The sequence below is a fragment of the Colletotrichum tamarilloi genome (assembly GCF_030869305.1).
Source record: "Colletotrichum tamarilloi strain Tom-12 chromosome Unknown Scaffold_13.1, whole genome shotgun sequence".
In the NCBI taxonomy this organism is placed as follows: Eukaryota; Fungi; Ascomycota; class Sordariomycetes; order Glomerellales; family Glomerellaceae; genus Colletotrichum; species Colletotrichum tamarilloi.
In genome coordinates this window covers 35992-58907 of record NW_026849396.1, presented here as the reverse complement: position 1 = coordinate 58907, position 22916 = coordinate 35992, and the positions used below count along the sequence as shown (strand labels likewise).

Here is a 22916-nt window from a genome sequence, read left to right as displayed (position 1 = left end):
GAGCTAGGGGGTCGACTTTCCCTTTGTCGTACCACGCGAGAGGCCCTATGCCGAATCTGGATAGGACGGGGGGGGGGTTTGAAGGTGCGAGGCGAGAGAATCCGATGGTCGCGGCCAACGTCGGTGTTGGTTGACTGGCGGAGCAAGTAAGGTAATTGGTTTACCGGGTGAGATGATAGGTAGGGACAAAATTGCTCGGGGTTAGGTGAGCAAGGTAAGATCCTCTCGAAGCCCGGTGTAAGATGAGGTAAGGTGGTTGATGGGGGATTGGAGAAGGAGAGAATGCGAATTGGGTGGTTTTTCCGGATTACCTTAGCAGATTGCTCAGGCATCTTTGTCAAGGGAATTGCGGGAAAGAGCGACTTTGGTAGGAAGCCCGGAAGCAACTTCCCAAAAGTGTCAACGTCGATCTGCGGGCCGCCTCACCCACAAGTTCACAACCACTTGCAAATGAAGCAGGAACCCATCGGGCAACCTACAACCCAGTAGCTTCCTCACAATAATTACCTTACATAAGGTATAGTAAATGCAACAGATAATAAAGTCCAAGGTGTCATATCTTCAATTGGATGGCTTCCGTTGTAGCATGATGTAAGCATCCTTCTTGAATCAAGACAAAAATCCAAAGAGAAATCATCGAGCGGTGACAACTTTCCCCAGACTCTTCCACCCCCCGATCCAACACGGCACCCGGATTCTTTGCAGATAGCAACGAAATGATAACCCTATGCACCAATGCACTTTCAGTTACATCCACGCTGCCAAACACACTCGCAGAACAGGGAGACTGGCTTTGTTGTCATCCCATCCCATCCAAGGATCCCGTCATGGAAACTACGGAGCGGATACAGTGTCCCCATCGGCGCATGCATGTGCCTGACTTTAGTCCCCTTTTCGCCTAGGTACCATAGCCAAGGTGCACAGGGGTCCAAAGGGCTAAATACCGGTCAACAACTACCATCAACATGAACTTCGTTCCGGGATACGGAGTACTTTGATTGGAATACCTACTCCGAGGACATCCTCAGACGACTTGCAAAAAAGCCGTAAGGGAGGGGACGACAGAGTCATTGATAGCGGTAACAAGACAAGCTCCGCATATAGTGAGCGGCTATGGTTCTGCCCTCCACCTCGCGCTCTCAACCTAGGTAATCTCGAGAGCAGCAACTACCTACCTTAGTTCCTGTGGAAGAGATCGATTCACCTACTAGGTGTTGTGTTGATAGTTGATCGGATCTTTTTTTTTTACCCTCGCCGATGCACTCCCTCCTTCCAAGAGAACACGCTGGTGAGTATGCAGCAGACATCGTCACTGTCGAGTCAAGACGGCGATTTGCCAGGGGTTCGCTATTGTTCCATGATTCGTTCAGAGAGTCTAACCATCCATCAGTCTCTGACGTTCATGCAGTAGTTTTTGGCACTACCAATCCCCGGTGCTCCTTTAATTGGTCTCGTAGTCTCTTTATACAAGTACGGAATACGGGGTGCATGTAATACAGGATATCTTTAGCACAACACCATCTCTGATATTCGTCTCCCTGCAATTACTCAAGGGACGAGCCGGTGGAGCCGTCGCTCTCCCGCCGGAGCCTCCAGAGCCGCGTCTGACCGCATCTCTTAGACTCTTACACAGTAGTTGACATCGGGGCTGACCGAACGCATCTGTCCGTTTGAGCCTCTGAGGGTGTACGAAGTACGGAGTACCTGTCTCCTTCCAGAGACAGCCCAGGGAGAAGGAGCCACCAAACCTAAACCGAGTCACGACTTGCACCACCTTCCGTCTCGCTGCAAGGAACCGTCTACCTGCCCTGCAAGCCGAAAAAAAAAGTCGCAACCATTCAGAGACAGTGACTTCCTAAACCTCTCGCCTAACTCCCCTTTCCCCCTTTCCCTGCATTCATCGTCACCGGATTATTGGAAACGAGACATCACCAGATCCCAAACCAGACTCTTCAAGTACCGCACGCGTGTAAATGCTCACGCCTAAGCGCACGCGCAACTGGAGTTCTGTCTACTCGGGAATTTTTTGACAGAGTATCATCCCTCCAGCTCGAGTGCTCAATCTACCTTGCTACCCTGCTGCTCCACATTTTCTTTCGCGCAATCCTCCCTCCAGTCTCGACAACTCACCTATGAATACATTTCCCTCCTTCACAAGTCAAGCAAACGAACGATCTTCCGCCCAACACACAGCATGTCTCTCCCCCAGACCACGACAATGAAGCAACCACCGACCCAGTCCTCCATCAAATCCTTCTTCCAACCCCGCCAGCAACCCACCTACGCTCCGCCTCCCCCAGCGTCAAAGTACGCCCCCGCGCCGTCATCGAATGGAACAGCAGCTGCCCCTCCTCCCACGACCAAACCCCCACCATCGTCAACAACAACAGCACCACCACCACCTCCTCCTCCCAAATCCTCAGTGACGACGGCGACAACAACGACAACACCATCGAGAACCTCACCTCCAGCAACGACACCGCAAACATCACAACCGCCAGCCTCGGCGCCCCTCCACCCAAGCGCCTCGATCCGCCCCGTCTCAGACCAAGACCTCCAACCCCTCCGCCGCATAAACTCCCTCCTCCTCCCAGTAGCCTACCCAGAAACCTTTTACGCCGCGGCCTTGACGGGCCCCTTCTCCCGCGTCGTCACCTGGCGCGACCAACCCACCACAAACTTCTCTCAGGAAATCGTCGTCGGCGGCGTCGTAGCCCGCATCGAGCCCTCCCCCTTTCCGTCCGCGACCCCGACCCCGACCCGCCTCGAACACGCCCTCTATATCCAGTCTCTCGCCCTCCTCTCCCCATACCGCTCCCATGGCCTGGCCACCGCCGTAGTAGACCATCTCGTCGCCGCGGCCGCAAACTCTTCCCCCGACGTCAACCTCCGCCACATCTACGCCCACGTCTGGACCGACAACGAGGAGGGCATGCGCTGGTACGCCGCCCGCGGCTTCGAGCGATACGGTGAGCCGCTGCAGGGGTACTATATCAAGCTCCGACCGGACTCAGCCTGGATCGTCCGCCGCGCCGTCGGTCCTCTTTCCATCGGCGGGCAGCAACAGTCCTTATCCTCTGACAGAGCCACGGCACCACCGCCGATCCCAGGTCCCACCGCCGTCGTCGCGAACCTGCCACCCATGAATGGAAGCAATGGTGCCGGCGGGCCCCCTCCTCCACCGTTGTCGAGGACAATCTCGGGCACATCCTTCCAGAACCGTCGCGCGGCGACAGAGTGGAACGATCTTCCCGACGAAATGGCATCGGCCAAGCTCGCGCCTCCCAAGAGCAGCGGCGGCTCGGGCGCGAGTTCCCGCAGCAGCTCGACAGTGAGGAAGAAGAAGGATAGATCCTACCCGGCTGCCGCTTTCCAGGGCTAGGCGCAAGAGGGGCGTGTGGAGTTGAATCTTGCCAAGACAATCAGATGGTGGCAGGATGAAGAATGACAGTCACGTACAAATGGGAGTACTCAGGACAGGCAGGATCGGCTTCATCCCAAACCCCGAACTATCCCGAGCACTGGTCGACTCCATGGCATTCACCATCTAAATCACAAGATGCGAAAGGGGAAAGACACAAAATACTAGAAAAGATTCGCCCCCAAAATTTAGAGGCTAGCCTGCTATAGACGTTTTGAACTTTCGTTTTTAGAGAAAAATTAAAAACAAGACAAATATTTAAACAGGTAATGCGTTTTGAACAAAAACCTTTCCCAAAGCAAGCAAGGTTATTCTGTTTTGCTCAGGCCCAACTCCGGTATTTTCCCCCTTTGTGTGTGTGGAATCATGAAGAAAATGATCAAATCCCCAATGCTGAAAAGAAAAGATGCTCACACGGATGGGGACGCAGACAAGGAGGAGTGAGAAAAACATCTCCTTCTCTTCTTGTCGGTTGTCCCAAATGACTGGTGGGTTTTGGTTTTCCCACACTTCCTTCCACCCTTTCCCATTCCTCAATGCCCCCCATTCATTCATCTCTCTTATACTTCGTTCATCATTGACGGTTATACCGGGACCACCAGACGGCCGCAATGGCTGCAACACCAACGATGCCTCCGATGATCAATGCCGTGTTGGTTGTTGACACCTCTTCGCCTGTAACGCACGCACAAAATGTGATTAGCCGACAGTCTCGCAATGCATCGCAGCGGGAAGTTCATCACGGTCGAGATCGCCCTTTATCTCGGCGACTCCAGTGACTAGCAACTTACGTTGTTCAGGGATAGAGTCAAGTTCCCTCTTGACATTCTGTCTGAACTCGGTCAAGACGTCGCCCTCCTTCTCCATGCCAGCTGCCACAAGGGCAATGAGGGCGGCGCCAACTCCACTTCCGTCCTTAGCGATGCCAATGCGGATCTTGTCAGCACCCTTGGGGCCGATGCTCTCAATGGAGCGCAGTGCCTCGTAGATCATGTCCCTGAAGAAGGGGTAGTGCTCAACCAAGCTGCCGTCGACACCAACATCAATGACCTCCTCCGTCTCGTCGTCAAGCTTGCCGGACTGGAGAACAATGGCGCCAATGGCGACAGCTGACAGGCGAGCTGCGCGACGGCCGACGGAGCCGGCGACGGCCTTGAAGGCCTGGGCGTCCTCGAGCGAAGGGCTGTACACCAGCATCTCGGACTCCAGCTGCTGTCTCAGGGTTGACAGCTCGGGGGTGTTGTCGGCAGCGGCAACGGACATGATGGAACTGTCCAGGCCCCACTGCTTGAACATGCCGGACTGCGCACCGATGCTTGTTGTTGACTTCCAGTCGTTGAAGCTAGAGTTCTGGTCCTTAAACAGGGAAAGCTTCTCGTCCTTGAGCATGTCAAGGATGGTCAGACGGACAATCTCGCCCAAGAACATGCCAGAGACACGCTTCTCAAACATCTGGATGCCGGGGTTCACACTAGCCTTGTCCAGAGCATCATCCCAAGGGGTGTTGGGCAATACGTTGAGCTGGTTGTCGAAGGAACCCCACTCAGTGTTCACAACCATCTCGCCGGTAGCAGCCTCGAACTCGCCGACAATGGGCTTTTTGATGTTGGACAGCTTCTCGAGGTAGGCGCCGTTGGTGCCAGTGCCGAAAATGGCACCCAAGATGGAGCCGGACTTGCCAGTAGAGGTGTAGGATCTCGCCATCAGGGTTCCGACGGTGTCGTTGACGAGAGCAGCAACGCGGACGGGGAGGTGCAGCTTGTCGATCTCGACCTGCAGCAGAGCACAGACATCCTTGCCGACGGCATCGGGAATATCGAAGCCCTTGGTCCACCGGATCAGGTTGCCCTTGTTAATGCCAAGCTGCTGAACGGGGAAGCTGAAGGTGAAGCCCAGGCGGAAGACGTGCTCGTCGCGGTAGCCCTCGGGGGCGCTGTAGGTTTGACGGCGGCGAATGTGCTGCTCAAAGTGCTCGGCGTGGTGTTCGCGAAGGAAGAGCTCAATCTGCTTGGCGAGGAAGGAGAAGAGTTCCTCGGCGGTCTTGGCGACCATGAGCTCCTTGGGGATCGCGACCTTGCTGTATGTGAGATTGAAGGTAGTGTCACCGTTGAGCTGGACGGAGCACACGCGGAAGTTGGTGCCGCCGAGGTCGACAGCGAGGTACAGGCCCTGTAACAAGTGTCAGTGAGTGCACTCCCGCAAAGTGGGTTTGCGAATGCAAAGCTTCGTTGCTGCACAATTTACCTTTTCAGTACCATTGGGCACGCCAGTGACGTAGGTCGGGATCTGGCTCATGCTAGATCCATCCTTTTCCAGGCCAGTTTCTGTGAATTGCCAAAAATCAGCCCACTTTTCTCGACTGTTGAGTATTTCCATGCAAGACTGTTCTTTTTTTCCCGGCGCAAATATGTGGCCGTGACAACGACAGTTCCCGCAGGTGAATACCTGCAGAGAGCGGGAGCGCGAAGGGAGAATGGGCAAACTTACGCATTTGGCCAAGGAATTCGCTGACGGCACGGTTGAGGTATGCATCGGACAGCTCGAACTGGTCGACGACGCGTTTTGTCTCTGCTTCGAGCGCCATTGTGAGAGGTATGGAGATTGGCGGCGTGGTTGGAAAAGGCGCTGGATTTTCGCAGACGGGCTCCTGGAAGATTTGTGCCGAAGGAGAATAGAAGGGAGGAGGCGGGTAGAAGAAGTTGTGAGAGGGGAATGAGTAGGAGCGAAGCTGCAGTTGGAGGTGCGGCGGAAGGAGCTTGGTGTCTCGGAGGAAGAGCTGCGTGAGCTGTTTTGGTACAAATTAGTCCAAGGCAATCTTCGTTGTAAGAGGAAGATGAAGTGATTCTCCAGTTAAGAGAGGGAAAAGATATGAGGAGAAAGAGTTTGAACTTGAGAATTCGAACAAGGCAAAGCCAGGTAAGGTAGGAGGGTGAGGAAGGTGTGTGACAATGGGAGAAGAAGGTCAGACAGAGCGAAGGTGAGGAAGTTTTTGGGGGAGCTCTGAGGATGATGTATGTGACGAAATCGCAGTGGAATGGACGGGGGATGGGGTTCAATTGGCATGGGAGCAAACATGGAGCATGGGGAGCAGGTGTGGAGCTGATGGTTGTTGGTCCCATGGAGCAGGGCGACAGGCATGCAAAGTAAGGACCGTAAGGTAGGTACTCGCCAAGGTACCTTGCCAGCACTCAACACCACCAGAAAGCAGTGAGGTAATGTCGTGGTGGGGTGACCGAGGTGGTCCGTCTCGTGCTACAATCCGTAGACACGATTTTCCTCCAGCTCCAAGCCTCCAAGACTCTTGTCTTCCACCTTGGGTAACACAAGTCCACGACATTTTGGCAATTGGCCATCATGACAGAGGTCGCCCAGAATAGCGAAGCCGAGGCCAAGGATACGGAACAGGGACGATGACCAAGACCCTGCCACTGGAGTCGTCGTTGACTAACTCTCAGTTGATGATGCCCCAGGTCTGCATGTGGGATGCAAATGCCATTGGGTCACATCCAGGCCTTCAAGTTCTGCAAGTCTCGAGACCTTTTTTGTGCTCCCTTTCCAGATGTTGGGCCGGACGGAGGACCAAGCTGCGCGACGAGAATAGGGTCTTCTGCAGCACGACCCAGCATGGTGAATGGACGGCTACAGCTGCGTGATGTGAGGCGAGATGCGTCGCCGCGGAAAGCTGGAACTGGAACTGGAACTGGAACCTGATCCTTGGAACCAGCTCTGCCCTTGGGGGGCGTCGACTAGGTACTGCGGGGAATCGTGCGCCCGTGTGTATCCGTACAAAGTAGGTCCAGTAGCGTAATTCAGCGAGAGAGACCACCCAGACTGCCCATAGTTTGGCATGACGACGAGGTACGAAGGCGGCGGCAGAGTCCGGTCAAGTGTTCCGTTCCTTGGCCTTGGCCCATGGCCCTGCTGGCAAAAGCTCGGGAGCCGAAAGCAGCTCTAGCCGCTTGCCATTGGATCGTGGCTTCAACTTCGGCCCCGCCGTTGGCCCCAATTGGGTTCCGGCGAGGTCCCGATCATCGATTGCCTCTCATCTCTCGTGTCGCTCGCTCGATTTCCTCGCCCGTTTCTCCCTCACCGAGTTCCCTGTCCACTGCTATTCGTTCTGGCCTGGTCTGCTGCAGCTGTGCGAAACATCGAGGCAGGTAAGGTAGCCAACCGCTTGACCATCCATGGTGAAGATACACTCAAGGAGAGTCTCCGGCGCTTCTCCCGGCTCAAGTCGTCTGCATGCTGCCACCCCATGTCTCCTGCTCCCCATCAAGCAGATTCCCCAAAACCTGGGCCCCCGTGGAAGTCCGCATATGCCCCAGGGGAATTTTTCCCCCAAGTTTGGGACATGGGATAAGGTATTCGGACAACAACCATATCCATACCCAAGGCACCCAGGCGGCCAGGCCACCACCACGCGCGAGACTTACGCTGGCGGCGGCTCACCACCCACTGCACTCGCAGGGCTCTGACAGGCGACACTATCACCCCCCGTCCCATGGTGGCCCACTTCTACGCCGAAGAAGCTCCCGTTTCCATCCACAATTGTCCACACCCGGGCGGGCCACCGAACATGCCGGAAATGGAGAGACTTTGCTCAAACACAAGACGAAAAATTGAACCCATGGAAAATGAGCGCATGCAACTACACCACGCCGTCGCCCGGCACAAAACAAGGGGGCGGGGACGTTGAGTCTTTTGAGAGACTATGTGTGAGTTCAGGGCAGTGGTTTGGGATATGGGGATCCAGGGTCAGGTAGTGTGAAGTGTGTGATAGGTTTGTCTGATGGGAAACGACGGATACAACGAAGGAGAATCTGCACTGCTGCAGAGGTACTTACTAGGACGAGTGCTAAAAACACCACCGAGCAAAGGCCGTACCAAAATGAGGAGACCCCATGGGAGACCAGGAAGCTGCTCCTCCTTCTCCGGTGTCTTGGTCCGTGGCCCTTGACGTGACTGTCGCTTTTGTTTGTCTCGTTGTCGATAGTTTCGACGTTGCCGCCATTGATACTGCCAGCTTGCCTCAACGCCACCCCGTACTGGCTCATACTCTGCGTGTCGTCGTCAAATGCCTCGTCTGATGCAGCTATATTCGATAGGTCTTTCTGGTTGGTAATATCACCTCCCCCAGTCGTTGACCTCGACTGCTGTTGCTGGTCTTGGAGGTCTTGATAATCGATACCAAGAGCACCCGCGCGCCAATCGGCGCCTCCACCCCGGACGTAGGCCGACAGTGTGCCGGTGATTGACAGCTTGAAAACGCTCGGATTCTCGCTGCGGGCGCGTTGCTGCACCTCACTGCGAAAACACCAGCGTCTTGCTGAGATAAAGTCCCGATTTGAGCGCTCCTATACGGGAGTCCCAGACTGAAGTGAGGTAGCCCGGGACGGGATCTAGCTCCGATGAAGTGACCGGATTGACCTTGGTGCGTGCAAGTGCAACCTGCGAGACGCAGCGCAGTAATGGCGCGCGGCGTTTGGGTTACGGAATAACAGCGGCGAGCCGCGGGAGGTGGTGCCAGTGGTGACCTTTGGCGCCGAATTTCTCCCTCTCGGCCCTTTGGAGGAGACAGAACACGTTTAAACGGCCCGTCTGTAATTAGTTTCCCGGGTGTGACGCTGCGGATAGACGAAGGAGACCCAGGCCTGGCGCCCCAATGAGGTCATATATGGGGATCCCGGGTGTACCTGGACTGGACTCTCGCAAAAGGTGGGAAGACCTCTGCAGGGTTTGCGCCAAATTCTGATGTCCTCGTGTGTCGTTTTGTCGTGGATTCGTGGGTTGCGCCAGGCGGCGGGGGGGCTAGCGGGGAATAAAATCAAAAGATGATAATTGTGGAATTATGAGGTGAAGAAGAGTACTCCGTACTGGAGAAAAGGAAAAAGGCTGAGAGGGCAAGAATCTAGAGTCCTTTCTGGCCTCGAAAGTAAATCGTAAACGCTTTGTCTCGTTCAATTGCTCGTGAAAGTCGTGCGCTCGTCACGTCAGACCGATGATCAGGGTCCCTCGGTTCTAGGCTGCTGGGTCCTGGATGCTGGGTCTGGGTTCCCGGATCTTTGGGGGTCTCAAATCTGAGTCGGTCGGGAGATTCCCTGGTGCGTCTTGGTGGTGTTCGATTCAGAGCGTTGGTGGCTTGACTTGGTATTAATAAACTGGGCTCCTCGGCTTGCGGCTGCCTCTTCTTTAGCATTCCGTGTGCCAAAACGAATGTCGCTTGGTCTCTGTCTTCTTTTTCTGCTGTTGCTTCCCCAGCTAGTGCCTGCAGTCGTATGTCATGCGACCGCAACGAATTGGCTTTCCTGGCTGGTCCTGTTCGAAGGAAGTCGGCAGAGACGCCGTAGCGTGAGGTGACGCAGTTGCTCCAGATGCAGTGGTCTAGCCCTCTTACAGATCGGGGGGCACGTCAAAGTGCAGAACCAATCTTGATAACGAGGCGTCCAAAGATGCTTCCTACAGTTATGGCCAGAGCTTCCCGGTTTTCGTCTTGGCAATGATGATTGGTAGCAGCCGTCCGCCGTGGTGGTGGTGCGGATAGTGTGTAATTCTGATCAGAGTGTGAAGATCGAGCGCTACTCTTAATTGCTAGCGTAGACTGTCGCACAATGGGCGGTCGCCGTCGGACTACTTATGGTTGACGTGGAACAAACTGAAGGCGAGATAGGACGGCCGCTTCTTCAGAAATTGGTGGTTTCAGGAGGAAACAAAACAGTCGAGCGAAGAGGCGACAGGTCAAGTTCAGGTCAAGGCAAGACGAGACGAGAAGGCAAAGAGCAAAGAGGAGGTTGGCGCGCAAGTCGATCCGTCTTCCCTTGGTCCCCTCCTCTCTGTTTCTGTCTCTCTTCCCTCGTCTCTCTTTCTCGTCAGCCGAGGCGGGTTCTCCTTCTCGAGCGCTTCTGTCGCATAAGAAACACTCCTGGGATTGGATTGGAGGAGGGGGTGCGCCGGATTTGAGATTTGGGTTGACCACTCAGATCGCTATCGAACCGTTGCAGGGTCCCGCCCAACTGTGCGGTGTGAGCTGCAGGGCCAGGGTGCTTGTCTAAAGTAGACTCTGGATCGTTGGAGAGGAGAGGATCTTTCAGTGGCCTTGCTGCGAATGAGAGCCGGTTACGGAAGGGGAAGATAGATGGCGCTTGGCCGCCTTGAGATTGGCCAGTGCCGACAACCTGACTTCTTGGACAACAGGAGGTTGAAAAGAGGGAAAAGGCTGGGAAACACGGAAGGCCAGAAACAAAGCATACGATGTGCCATGGACCGTGGGCGAAGTTACGAACCTTCCATACACTTGAGTATTTGGGAGTATGGCAGGAACGGCTCTCCCAAAAAAGGAAGGAAGTTGGGGAGCTGATGAAACGGAACCCCCAGCGTGACCACCAGGCCCCTGCCTCCAACTGGCAACAACGATGGGAGCACGGAAGGTATCTCCCCCACGACGTCGCTCCCCAGCATTTGGTTGGCGGCTGCCACAAAATACCCGGCACTCAATATCATCTCCAGCTGGGGGAGCCTCGTACACGAGCGACATGATAGGACACTTGGCCTTTTTCTTTTGTTAACTTCCAGAAATTTCCATTCCACTAGGTATGTGCCATGCTGTATGTAGCAGTAATCCCATCCACGTATCATCAACTTTCCTCAATGGTGCTCTCTACCCACTGGACCATCGATACCATTGTTATCGTAATGCTTCTTTGCTTGCCAAACTCCCCACTCCATTCCTTTCACTCAACCTCACTTCGTTCGGAGATAGACACTGTGCCACTGATCCTCGTCCATCTATAATTAGCCCTGGGCAAAGTTCCTCTTGACAATGAAGAAGGACATCATAAGAAGAGCAGCGCAAGTCATAAAGACGGCGTTTCGATGTCCATCTCCTGTTTCTTCGTTAGCAACGATTCCGATACTTGGACTTATCCTAGGAACTTACCCTCTTCATCCAAGCTATGCGCCACGACAACAAACACGTTGAGAGGTAGCCTCAGCAGACTGTACACGCGACCACGCACCCCGTCCTCGACAACCTGACTCTTCAGGAAGGACATGCTTGGGAAGTAGGCTCCAATGCTGGCCTCAACCATGCACAGCGCCCAAAACAACAGTTTCTCATTGTCCAGCACGACTGCTCCGGACAGACAGCAGCTCACCACAAGCACGACCAGCATAAGGATAAGCGATGTCGTCTCCTTGGAGTGTGTTTTTGTGTAGAGCGAGAAGAAGGAAGATCCAGCCATCATAGCGCACATGAAGCTGGAGAAGATGAGCCCGAAAGGCAGTTCCTCGTCTGAGCCAGCCTTGGTTCGCGCGCTCTTCAGCGCAGCAGACCAGAAGAACACAAAGAGGTACATGGCTCCCTCGAAGAAGGTCGACGTCAGGCCTAACGACAGGATTCGCATATCGGCCAGAATCATCTGGATGCCGCTCTTGACCTCGGCGAGTGATGTTGTTGCCGGGCCATGCTGCTTTGTTCCGTAGTTCTCGCTCCACCCCTTCAAGATCAACCACATGGCCGCCCCGGAGCAGACCACACTTGCCATGAAAGGCCAGACGCGGCCACCCAGCGAGTTGACCAAGATGTCACCAACGACGCCAGACAGGATTGCAACGATGGAGCTGATGGTGGTCATGTTGCCAAAGATGGAGCCTAGTTTGAGGTTCGTCCGCGAAAGACCACGCTGGTTGTATTCCGTAATCAGCCAGGCCTCGAACACACTGTACAGAAGTGTCGTCGAAACACCGCCGGCGAATCGGCCGAGAAATAGGATGAAGAGGTTGTCGGTAAGCATCGTCAGGCAGGTGAGGATGTAGGTAGCGCAGTACGTAAGGCAGGCAAGGCGGCGGCCGTATCGATCTGCCAGCTCGCCGGCAAAGGACGCGGAAATGGCGCCAGACACGAAGCCTGCAGCGTAAAGAGCAGCCACGACCCTCTCGGGGATGTTCTTCTCGTATCTGTAGATGGCATAGATATGGGGGCCCTGTCCCTATGTTAGTCTGATTGATTCCATGATAGTAGTCGCACGGCGCATTACCTGGAGCCAATCCGCTGCCATTGCCAGGGCGTAGACCGGGAAGAAGTCCAGCTGGAATTGGCGGACTGCATTTTGAGATTCGACGGGCGAAGAGAGCAGTTGCTGATGCTCGACATCTCCTCCGTCGGAACCCTCCTCCGAGTCGGCAGCCTCCTGCTTCAGCTCCTCGATGACTTCTTGTTCCTGGCGCTTGTACTGCTGATAGAGCAGATACCCGTTGCCCGCCGCAAAAACGGCCAGATTTATCTGGTAGAAAGCCATTTTGCCGCAAGTGTGACTTTCCAAGTTGTGTAGAAAGGTAAAGTCTTATTTGTAGAGCTTGTGGGACGTTGGATCGGTATAATAAGGCTGTCGACGCGGCAGACCAGCATTCCACGAGCCAAGTATCAGTAGGCGTCGCGTATCTTGGGATATCCTGACATTCGTGGTGTCTCAGCTGCCCTTTGGTCGGTGGCGCCTCAGCTTGGCATTTATTGGAGGAAGCTGGAGCGTACTGAAATGATGGAAGAGACAGAGGCCCAGAATCGATGTCGAGGGAAGACTATCACATTGTAACAAGAATGGCAGGGGGCAGTCGCTTCTTTCTTTGGTTCCTTCTCTCCCATCGGCACGGTACCTGCGGACCTGCGTTATGCCAATTGCACTTGCCAAACATCAATCGGCAAGCAGCTGCGACGGCTTACCTTAGGTAGGCTTCCCTGTCTGGAAACGGATGAAAAAGAGGACAGGTTCGTCAACATGGGACGCCATGCTGATTCAGTGGCTTGGCTGCGCTATTGAATCTGTAACGCGGCCCCTACAGTTGTACCGGCCGCGACTGCCATTTTCTGCGTGCAATCTGCCGGTCCCCTAATTCCCCTTCCTGATAGAGTTTGGCTGGCTTGGTATCCTGAGTTTAACCCAAATGTTGCTGCCACCGCGGCTGTTCCAAACCAGCGGAGACAGATCCAGCGTGTACTGCGTACGGACGGGAGGGAGAAAGTTGTGACCAATGAGACGTCGTCCGTAGCTTCCAGCTTGGCACCCAGCTCTCGGCCCAAGCTTGAAATGAGAAAGGAAGTGTTGGTGGCGGACACTAGCCACACTCAGCTGTTCACCATGAACTGATCGAAGGACACTTGACTATTGTACTATGTACTTGGATCGTACCTGCACATTCCTTTCGATTGGCACGTAAGAAGACGGCGTGTTGTCTCGCCTATCAAAGCCTAGAAAAGGGACAGGAAGGGAGAGAAGCGGCACGTAGACTTGCGAGCAAAGCCTCCCTCGAATGCCCCCCGCACTTACATAGAGCTGGTTGAAAGCATGTAGGGCAATTTCACCACCCCTCAGCTCAATGGCAAGTATGGGAGACCGCACATTGCATTAGATGAAATGAAAGAAAGAAAGAAAGAAAGAAAGAAAGACCCGCAAGGGATGCACGAAAATCGCCGTGAATCGGCGTCCAAGTTAAGTGCGTATTTCACCAAACCATGTCTGATGTAAGGCATGTCTCATCGCACCGATACCCGGCCGCCGGTATGTCAGGATGCTGCCGGCCATAACGGCTCGGGTTTCAATCGACAGGTCTCCAGAATTCTCACCAGAAGCGGGTGGGGAGCAATTGGACGCGGGCCCAATGCGTTCGGGGGCAACGGCCGGAGCCCCGAAGGACCCCTACGGCGCCCTTCCGGACACGTGAACATATCCCGGCCTACGGCGTCACGGCGACAGCGATACTGGGGACTGTCCACGCGGCAGATGCAGTCCACATTCTTCCATGTTCCTGGTAGAAGTTACTCGGACCTGGCCGTAGCCAGTCCGGAGCCTCCAAGCTGCTCCGAGGAACGTAGGCCCACCGAACGGATGGGGCTGGGGGGCAGTGCTTCCATTGGAATTACGCGGATTCGAGAAGCTTAGGTCGCAGTGGGCAAGGCGGAGAAGAGTTTGGCGGTGTCCAGGACGCGTGGGACCCTCGTAACATTTGTCCACAGCAGGAACAAACACGACGCAACGGAAGCGTGCCAGCGACTAGGATCCGGGACATTGACAGCCCGACCGGAGCGACGGCGTGCCGGGATGGGTATCGGTGTGCCGTAATAGCAAACCTGGCAAAGTCCTTCCAACCATCAGATCAGTGGGAGGCTGGGGGCCTAGGGCCATGGGCGCCATCCCCTGGCCCCGAGTAGGTACCCAAGGATTGTATGCTCCAACGGCATCAAACTTTGAGGGTGCTCTTGAGAGTTCACGCACCAAGTGATGGGGGCTTGAAGACTGGCAAAAGTAAGACTGGCGCACTGGATAGAAGGGAAGCTTCGGCGCCGGCTTGGGAAAAGCTGCTAAACCTGAATAGCTGTGCGGCTGAGCTTGCTGAGTTGGATCAGAGGACGGCGGCAAGTAGGGGTGCTCCCTGTCTGGCCTATTGCACGACCACGGGGCTTAGCATGGCTGCTGTGCTACGCCTCGCGACGGCTGGTTTCCATTCAGTGAGATATTGTGGGAACAAGATTATCTCGCGTAGGGTTAGTAGGGTACGAGGCATGGCTCGGAACGAGAGGTCTCCCTCACCCAACTGTCTGCAGATGGCGTCCTCGGGTTCAAGTCTTGATGTATCTCGCAGGTAGTCGTACGAGGATGGGATTGCAGGTACAGCTGTGGCATCGGTCGGTCTTCCAGCTGGTGCTCTCGAGACGGGAAAAGATTGACGTGAGCAAGGCTTTTTGCTTCTTTGGCAGCGAGAGCGAAGAAGGGGTGAGGCCTCTTGCATCTGCATCAATATTCTGTAAGGTCGAGCGCTAAGCGGAATGCTGACGTATCTAGAGAATTCGAACACGAATGTCTCGTTGGAAACTGAAAGCCCAGTTCACTGTGCAGCCATACATCTTGAGCGCTTCCGTGAGGAACATACTGTGTAAAGGGACAAGGAGGGCGAGGGCAAGGGAAGACTTTGGATGGCAATGACTATCTATCTTATCTTAGTAACGGAAGGTGCCTTTCGATGTTCTTACTTCCTGCCATTTGGCAAGGCGGGAGGGAAATTGGCAGGGACCCAAGCTTCTCAAGTGCTGACGAACCCAAGGTCCCTTCTTACCTTACCGTACGTGCCTACCTACCTTACTTCTTGCTTCCTTGACCTGGCGGGGTACCTTAGCCACGAGAGAAAGAAGGACCAGGAAAGAGAGGGGAAACGCGAGATGCTTGCCTATCTACGAGGTAGGTTTCCGTAGGCTACCTTAAGGCTTCCCCTAGTTACAGTTACACCACTCACCCCCACGTTCCTCCCCAGATACGATTACCAGGACAAAGGAAAGAGCCGTGGGTTCGCGATTGATCCGACGTACCTTACCTTCGAGCGCTTCTGGGCCAGATTCACCAAGGAAAGGGAAGTAGACTGGCAAAGAAAATGGCAGCACTTTTCGATCTCTTAACTGATGCCTCCGATTCCCGAGTTGTCATGACCCAGCCCGAAGGAAAAGCTACCGGCCAGACAAGGTCTTACAGACGGCGAGCTGCAGGTGCGGATGCCTCCCCGGCGTCAAGGGCACATCATGTACCTCGAGGTACTTGGTGCTGCGTATGGAGTACCCGTACGGAGTACACTCAATTCCCAAAGTCCTACGTCAAAAGTCCTGCATTGCGATCCTACCACTAGGTAGGTATGTAGGTCCAGTCAGACTCATCCCTTCCATTGAATCCTGGCCCTGAGACGCCTTGCTCGTCTGCTTCTCTAGTTTCTACTAGGCCCCTCAATAATTCTCAGGGTTCGAAGAGCCAGTATCCAGAGACACAATCCCTCATTGCTCGTCATAGGTTCCATGGCACTATGATCATTGGGCGTTGATAGTGCTCGTGTTCCTATACAGATACAGATAAGGCGAGCTGTGCCCCATGACGCTTCCATAAAGTCCTTGACTGACTTTGGCCACAGACATCCGATGGTTGACACCTGAAGCCCTGGAGTTCCTGCAAAAGGACTCAGCCAAACATGAATAGATGTTGCCGGATTTCTGGGTCCCAACTCCCCGCAGCGAGGTATCGTCGCAGACCGACGATTAAGTCCATACCCTGTCTTAGTTGTCCCATTTCCCAACGCCTAGCAGATTCGCAACCACGCATCGGGAATCCCGTCCCCAGTTTTCTCCACGAAAGTCACATCAGCATGTTCCCTGCCCTAACAGCTGGCGCTGGCTCGTCAGAGCGTGTCAGCTGTCAGACACCTCTAACGGGAACAGCAGGGCTAAGGTAATTCATTGTTTATTCCTTTGCAGGCATCAAGATTGCGGTCGACTGACTGTCCTTGATGCCAGGTCTTCCCACGGGCCGTTTCAGTGTGATCGCTTGCGTCCTTCATCATCAAGGTACAGCAAGTATCCGCCCGGGGTTGAGACATTGATATCCAGCTGGAGCTTCGCCGTCAACCTTGTCATGTCTTGTCATTCTACGGGGGTGGGGATGGGCAGACAAAAGACCCCGACAGACGTCGTCCAATGTGTTGGGGTTCTTTGAGTCTCTGACACGGACACCAGCGAGAAACCAGTCTCGAGAGGCCTCGTGTAGATGGCGACGGCCCCCTCCTCCGCCCGGGTCCCAGACGTTGACAACGGCGACGGAAGACGGGACGAAACCCGTCGGTGATCTGATCTGGCCGCAGACGAGACGAAACTGGGCCAGTCAAGCACTCCAAGGAAGGTATCCTATTCAGCCAGGTATCGCACGATGCTTTGTGTGCTGAGATGCAAGTAGTGTGTGTTCTGTACCACTTGGAGGTGGGAAAGTCCTGCAATACATGTTCGTCGTACATGGATGGATACGTTGGAGGTACACACAGAGCCCAACTCGGTACTTTGTGTGTTCCTTGCACACTTGCGAGGTGAGCTCTTAGGAAGTACACATGGGGCTCCAGTGCTCTGCAGCCAGTCTGAACCGGCGCAGTCCAATCCAGAGGCAGCATTTGGGGCCATTGAGCGCCCTCTCAGCCTTACACTGCCCAGAAAGCGACCCGAGGGGGGGTTCCTCCACCTAGCGCACCCGCAGCTCGTTTTAGTGCCATCAGCTGGCTGGCGGGAGTATTCGTGGGTACCTTAGCAATAGCATCGCCGGACCACCGTCTGGCTGAGGATCCTGGTCGATGTCACTTTCGCAATTGATGGCAGCAGAGAGTGACATGTGTCGTCGGAAGGGTTCCCCACTCCAGGTACACAGTTGACAGTCATCGCACAGGACTTCCTTTCGCACCTCACCTCAAGGTTTCCTTCCATGTTGGATGCGCCAAAACGGGGGGCACAGGGCAGCAAGCAAGCAAGCAAGCAAGCACTCGTTGGAACATGGGCTGGGACCAAGTAAAGTGTGAGGGCGAGGGCGAGGGCGAGGGCGAGGGCAAACGGGGTGGTCCTTTGAAGCAAAGCGAGACCGTAAAACAGAACGAAACGAGACGAGACAATTCAATTTGGCCAGCAGAAGGACTAAGAAACAGCTAGCTTTTTGTATGCGTACGGATAGATGGGCAGGCAGGATATCCAAGACCGTACTCGAGTACCCTTGAATAAGACCAACATAATGTACTCCTCAACAGGTTGGCCTATCAGTCTTGATTCCTTGACCAGAGAGAAGCTGAATACCTAGCACAACGAACAGCAGCAGGCTATGGCTTCTCTCCCTCTCATGGTGGCTTCATCTTGTTTACCTCACCTTACCTTAGTGCACCAGTGTGTGCTACCTCCTGCTCGTGTTGCTCTTACGGATTCCATACCTGGACACCCGACCCCGCGTCCAGCCGCCCAGCCCACCTTTGCGTGAGCCTCTTTCTCCTCCAGGTTGTCTCTACCTAGGTACCTAGCGACGAAGGAAGGAAGCGTCTCGTACCGCCCATGGTCGCTTTCCCTCGTCGCCCTCCTCTGCATGCCTAGCCCGCCTTCCTGCCTGCTTGCTTCATCCACAGCTCATCGTCACCGTTTCCGACTTCCGAATCTCACCTTCTTCGACATTTTCAACTCATCGTCTTTCACTGCAGCACTTTGCACCCTTGTTTTCGTCTTCTTCAATACACCGTCAGCAAGCAACGCATGCTTACCGTCCCGCACCTGAGCTACATCAAGGTCTCATCTACGCCAGACAGCTTTCCTTTCTCACCAAGGCAGAGTAAGCGAGCGAAGGGCTGAAAAGGTACCTATCCGTAAGTATTCATTCACCTGTATCCGTACATTTTGTTGCTTTCCCGGGTGCCTCACAATTGCAAGTCCTCCTGCTCCTGTTGCTTGTCGTCGTCTTGGCCAAAAGAAAGAGACAGAAGAGCTCCCATCTTAATCCACCAACCCAATCCACCATCCCCGTCGTCCATCAGAACTTACCTTACCTTACCTTGTTGAATCCTCTCACATCTGCTCGCATTCACTCATACGCAGTCTCTCTTCACCTGGTCCCGCACTCTCCCACACGCTCTCTCACAATCAATCCCCTTCGCTTTCTTTCTCTCTGCCCATTGCCGTGTGCCCTCTGCTATACTACATTACGAATACCTACCTTACTGTTGCTGCTGCTCCTTCCGTTGCACCGCTCTGTACGGAGTAGGTACGGCACACCTCAACCCGCATCATCCCAGAAACGGCGGATTCATTCAAGCGCCCACGGTGGTCCACGGTCCACGAAGGACGGCCCACGCTGCACGCTCCACCCCCTCCACCCCCCCCATTCCCAGCAAGCACCGCATTCTATTTTCTCACTCCTTCCCACTTCTTTTTTTTTCTCCCCCTTCGCCTTCCCGTCTTTCGTCTTCGTTCTCGTCCTGTCAAGCTCTGAGCCCCGTTGCAGCAAGCAGCAGCAGCAGCAGACCCAGCAGGCCCAGCAGCTGTGTGTGTGAGAGAGAGAGAAAGAGTCCTAGGATTTCTGGTCCCTTTCCCAGACCTGCAGAAAAAGGTTCTTAGCCAAGTCCTAAAAAAGGCTTCTTGACTTTTTCTCTGCTGACCTAAGAACCGTGACTTGACCTGCGTCTGACTTGAAAGTTGACCGGGACGGACCACCACTGCCTACTACCAAAAAATCACCACCCACCCCCTCCCCCTCCTCCTCTTCACTCCCCCCAACCCCGACACCCCAGCCCAAAAGTCCAAGCCCAAGCCCAGCAGCCGCAGCAACAAGTCCTAAAAGTCTAAGCCCAGGCCATCCAATCCATCATCCCGCCGATTATTACTCGAGTACGACCAAGAGCACCACCACCACCACCACCACTACCACCACCACCACCGCTCCTCTCTGCTGCTCTGCTCTGCTCTGCTCTGCTCTGCTGCACCGCACCACGCACCCGCACCCGCACGGCTGCCGACGCCCTGCAACCCAAATCGATATACCCTCTGCTGGTCCTGCCCACCTTGGGCCCTCGCTTTTCTCCCTCTTCTCCTCCCCGACTCAGTAATCCCATATGAGCTTTTCCAACTCCCGCCTGAAAGGCTTTGGTTTCGGCAAACGCAAGTCAACTGCTAGTATCCAGACACCCGATCCGAACCAAACCCCAAGCCCGACCCCTCCTCCTCAGGGTGGTCACCCCTCCGGTGCCCCTCAAATACCGCAACAGATTCCCGTCCGCCCAGGCTCCATTGCCTCGACCTCTTCCGCTTCAATCGCTCCCATGAATCAACACCCAGGCGCCGGTAACCGGCCTCCGAGCTACTCGGCCAACTTTCCTCAAGGCGGTCCTCCTCCCATGGGTCGCACCAGCCCCATGACGGGTCAAGGTCCGGCTCGCACCCCGCCTTCGCAGATGGTTGGCGGTCCTCCTCCCATCAACACTGGTGCTCCCGTCGCCGGTTACCCCCCTCAGCTTCCTCCCATCGGCGGTCAGGGACACCCCATGGGCGGTCCTCCTCAGTACGGCGGCGGCGGCGGCGGTGGCTATCCTCCCCCGGGTCCTCCTCAAGGTGGGCCCATGGCACAGTACCAGCGAGGCGGCAGCGCGGCCGAGGTGGAAGGCAACAGCAGGAGTAAGGCTCAGCTGATTGTCGGTATCGATTTCGTACGTGGACTCTTGGGATCAAGACAATGTTTGTCATATGCCGCGTTGCTGACATGACCCACAGGGTACGACTTTCTCCGGTGTGGCGTTTGCTTTTGCGACAAACAACGAAGCCAAGGAAGACATTATAACAGAATGGCCTGGCGCTGGTTCATACACGAAGCAAAAGGTAGGAAGAACTTAGGGGTCCCCAGACATAGACAAAGCGTGATGCGTTTTGCTCTTGTACTTTGCTGACGCTCTTTTGTCTCTCTAGATCCCCACGGTTCTCTACTACGATCAGTACCAGAAGGTTGTTGGCTGGGGTCCCGACATCGCCGACGCCCTCGCCCCTACTGGATACCCAAAGCCCGGCGTGCAAAAGGTCGAGTGGTTCAAGCTGCAGCTCATGCTGTCCGGCAACACATATATCGACCCCATCAACCTGCCTCCTCTGCCTCCTGGAAAGTCCGAAATCGATGTTGCGGCCGACTATCTTTTCAAGCTCCGCCAGGCTATGCGCTCGGCTCTGCAAAAGACTCTCGGTGAAGTATTCAACCGTGAGGAGCGGAACATTCGTTACTATCTCACCGTCCCTGCCATTTGGAACGATGCAGGAAAGGCCGCCACCAGAGCTGCTGCTATCCAGGCCGGTTTCCTGAGAGACGAAAACGACAATCGGCTGACCCTAGTTTCCGAGCCCGAAGCTGCTGCTATTTTCTGTTCCAAGACAGGACTCTTGAACCTCAAGGTCCACGACGCCGTGCTGATTGTCGATTGTGGCGGTGGTACTGTCGATTTGATCGCGTACGAAGTCGAGGAGGAGAACCCCTTCACCGTTGCCGAGTGCACAGCAGGATCTGGTGATTCTTGCGGTTCAACAGCGCTGAATCGCAACTTCAGCAACATCCTCCGCACCAAGATTCGCAAGATGAAGCTGCCCGACGGATCCAAGACGGCCGGCCGCGTGTACGCCAAGTGCATCATGGACTTTGAGAACCGTATCAAGGCCGATTTCCGCAACAACGGCCAGAAGTGGGCTGTCGACGTTGGTATCGAGGCCGAGTTCCCCGAGGCCGGCATCGAGGAGGGCTACATGACGTTCACCAACGAGGAGATTCTGCAGTGCTTCGAGCCCGTTGTTAACCGCATTCTCGAACTCGTCAGAAACCAGATCATTGCCATCCAGGCCCAGAACCGGACGTTGCAAAACATTCTCGTTGTTGGCGGATTCGGTGCCTCCGAGTACCTCTTCCAGCAGATCAAGCTCCACGTTCCTCCCCAGTTCCAGTCCAAGGTCGTCCGTCCCATGGACTCCGTGGCCGCTATCGTCAAGGGTGCTGTTACCGCCGGCATCACCGAGCGCGTCGTCACACACCGTGTTGCCCGTCGTCACTACCTCATGGCCACCTTGCAGCCCTTTAAGGAAGGATACCATCCCGAGGCCTACCGTGTGCCATCCCTCGATGGCAAGGACCGCTGCAAGTTCACCCGTCAAATCTTTGTGCAAAAGGGTCAAAAGGTCAAGATTGGCGAGCCTGTCAAGGTCTCGTTCTTCCGTCAAGTTGCACCAGGTGCGACGCTCATGTACGAGGACATTCTGTACGCCTGCGATGATGATGTTTGCCCTGAGTATACTAAGGATCCTCGTAAGTTCAATAATGGATTTTCACAATTTACCATTGCTAATCTCGGACACAGGCATCAAGGAAGTTGTCACCCTGACTTCGGACCTGTCGCGGAAGAACCTAGAGAAGGACTTTGAGAGAATGGACACACCACAGGGCACATTTTACCGTGTCTACTTTGACATTTACCTGACGCTCGACGGATCCGAATTCAGCGCAGAGCTGGTGTGCCAAGGCGAGGTCATGGGCCGCTGCAGAGCGCGCTTCAGGTAAAGACGGTGTCGGAAGAAAGGGGGGAGAGCGAGGGGGAGAGGGGGGAGAGCGAGAGACTGATAATGTTTGCTTGCTTGCATTGGGCATTTCGTTTCCATACACTCGGATGATACCTCGAAAAGGTGATGGGGCCCAGAAGGACAGCCCCGAGGCTGATAATGGTCGAGAGTACATATCACGAAGAGACCTCCCAGAACAGATGACTGGAAGACGAGGATTGGATTTTGGAGGTTTTTATGACGCGGAAGGATTATGGCCTATTGTCAAGTGTTGTAGACGCACGACACTCCCCGCTTGGGAGAAATCAAGATTTTTTTCAGAAGACTACAGTTTCCTGACGGGGTTGTAGGGAGATCCACCCAAGTCCGGGGAAAGGTCGTATCCAAGCCTGATGAAGCCATCACCCTTCATTCCAACTGCCCAGACCCTAAGGTTCACACTCACACACCGTTGGACCTGAGCCGGTTTAGTTATTGGATTTTGAAGGTCTTCCGTATGGGGGAAGGGATCTGAGCTTCTGCATTTTTTTTGGCTGTAATTGCGGAATACATGGGAACTTGCTATAGGTAGGTATATATCTAACCAGCTCTTAAGCAAAT

The 22916-nt window shown here is 54.8% G+C and overlaps 5 protein-coding genes across 5 annotated transcripts; 2 read left to right on the top strand and 3 right to left on the bottom strand.

Moving 5' to 3' along the window:
- Positions 1-2194: 2194 nt before the first annotated feature.
- CTAM01_05121 (acetyltransferase) lies at positions 2195-3382 on the top strand (the record flags this gene model as incomplete). The annotated part of the gene is made up of 1 exon (XM_060521151.1): positions 2195-3382. One exon carries the CDS (start codon positions 2195-2197, stop codon positions 3380-3382), a length of 1188 nt encoding a protein of 395 aa, XP_060383957.1.
- Positions 3383-3995: 613 nt separating this feature from the next.
- On the bottom strand, positions 3996-6005 carry CTAM01_05120 (hexokinase; the record flags this gene model as incomplete). Its single annotated transcript, XM_060521150.1, has 4 exons — positions 3996-4096; positions 4213-5590; positions 5666-5745; positions 5909-6005. The coding sequence occupies 4 exons, from the start codon at positions 6003-6005 to the stop codon at positions 3996-3998; spliced, it is 1656 nt and encodes a 551-aa protein (XP_060383956.1).
- Positions 6006-11209: 5204 nt separating this feature from the next.
- On the bottom strand, positions 11210-12714 carry CTAM01_05119 (major facilitator superfamily transporter; the record flags this gene model as incomplete). The annotated part of the gene is made up of 3 exons (XM_060521149.1): positions 11210-11301; positions 11355-12399; positions 12454-12714. 3 exons carry the CDS (start codon positions 12712-12714, stop codon positions 11210-11212), a joined length of 1398 nt encoding a protein of 465 aa, XP_060383955.1.
- Positions 12715-16865: 4151 nt separating this feature from the next.
- Positions 16866-17690, bottom strand: CTAM01_05118 (uncharacterized protein; the record flags this gene model as incomplete). Its single annotated transcript, XM_060521148.1, has 2 exons — positions 16866-17126; positions 17673-17690. The coding sequence occupies 2 exons, from the start codon at positions 17688-17690 to the stop codon at positions 16866-16868; spliced, it is 279 nt and encodes a 92-aa protein (XP_060383954.1).
- Positions 17691-19846: 2156 nt separating this feature from the next.
- Positions 19847-22317, top strand: CTAM01_05117 (uncharacterized protein; the record flags this gene model as incomplete). Its single annotated transcript, XM_060521147.1, has 4 exons — positions 19847-20437; positions 20502-20606; positions 20694-22065; positions 22118-22317. 4 exons carry the CDS (start codon positions 19847-19849, stop codon positions 22315-22317), a joined length of 2268 nt encoding a protein of 755 aa, XP_060383953.1.
- Positions 22318-22916: the final 599 nt, after the last annotated feature.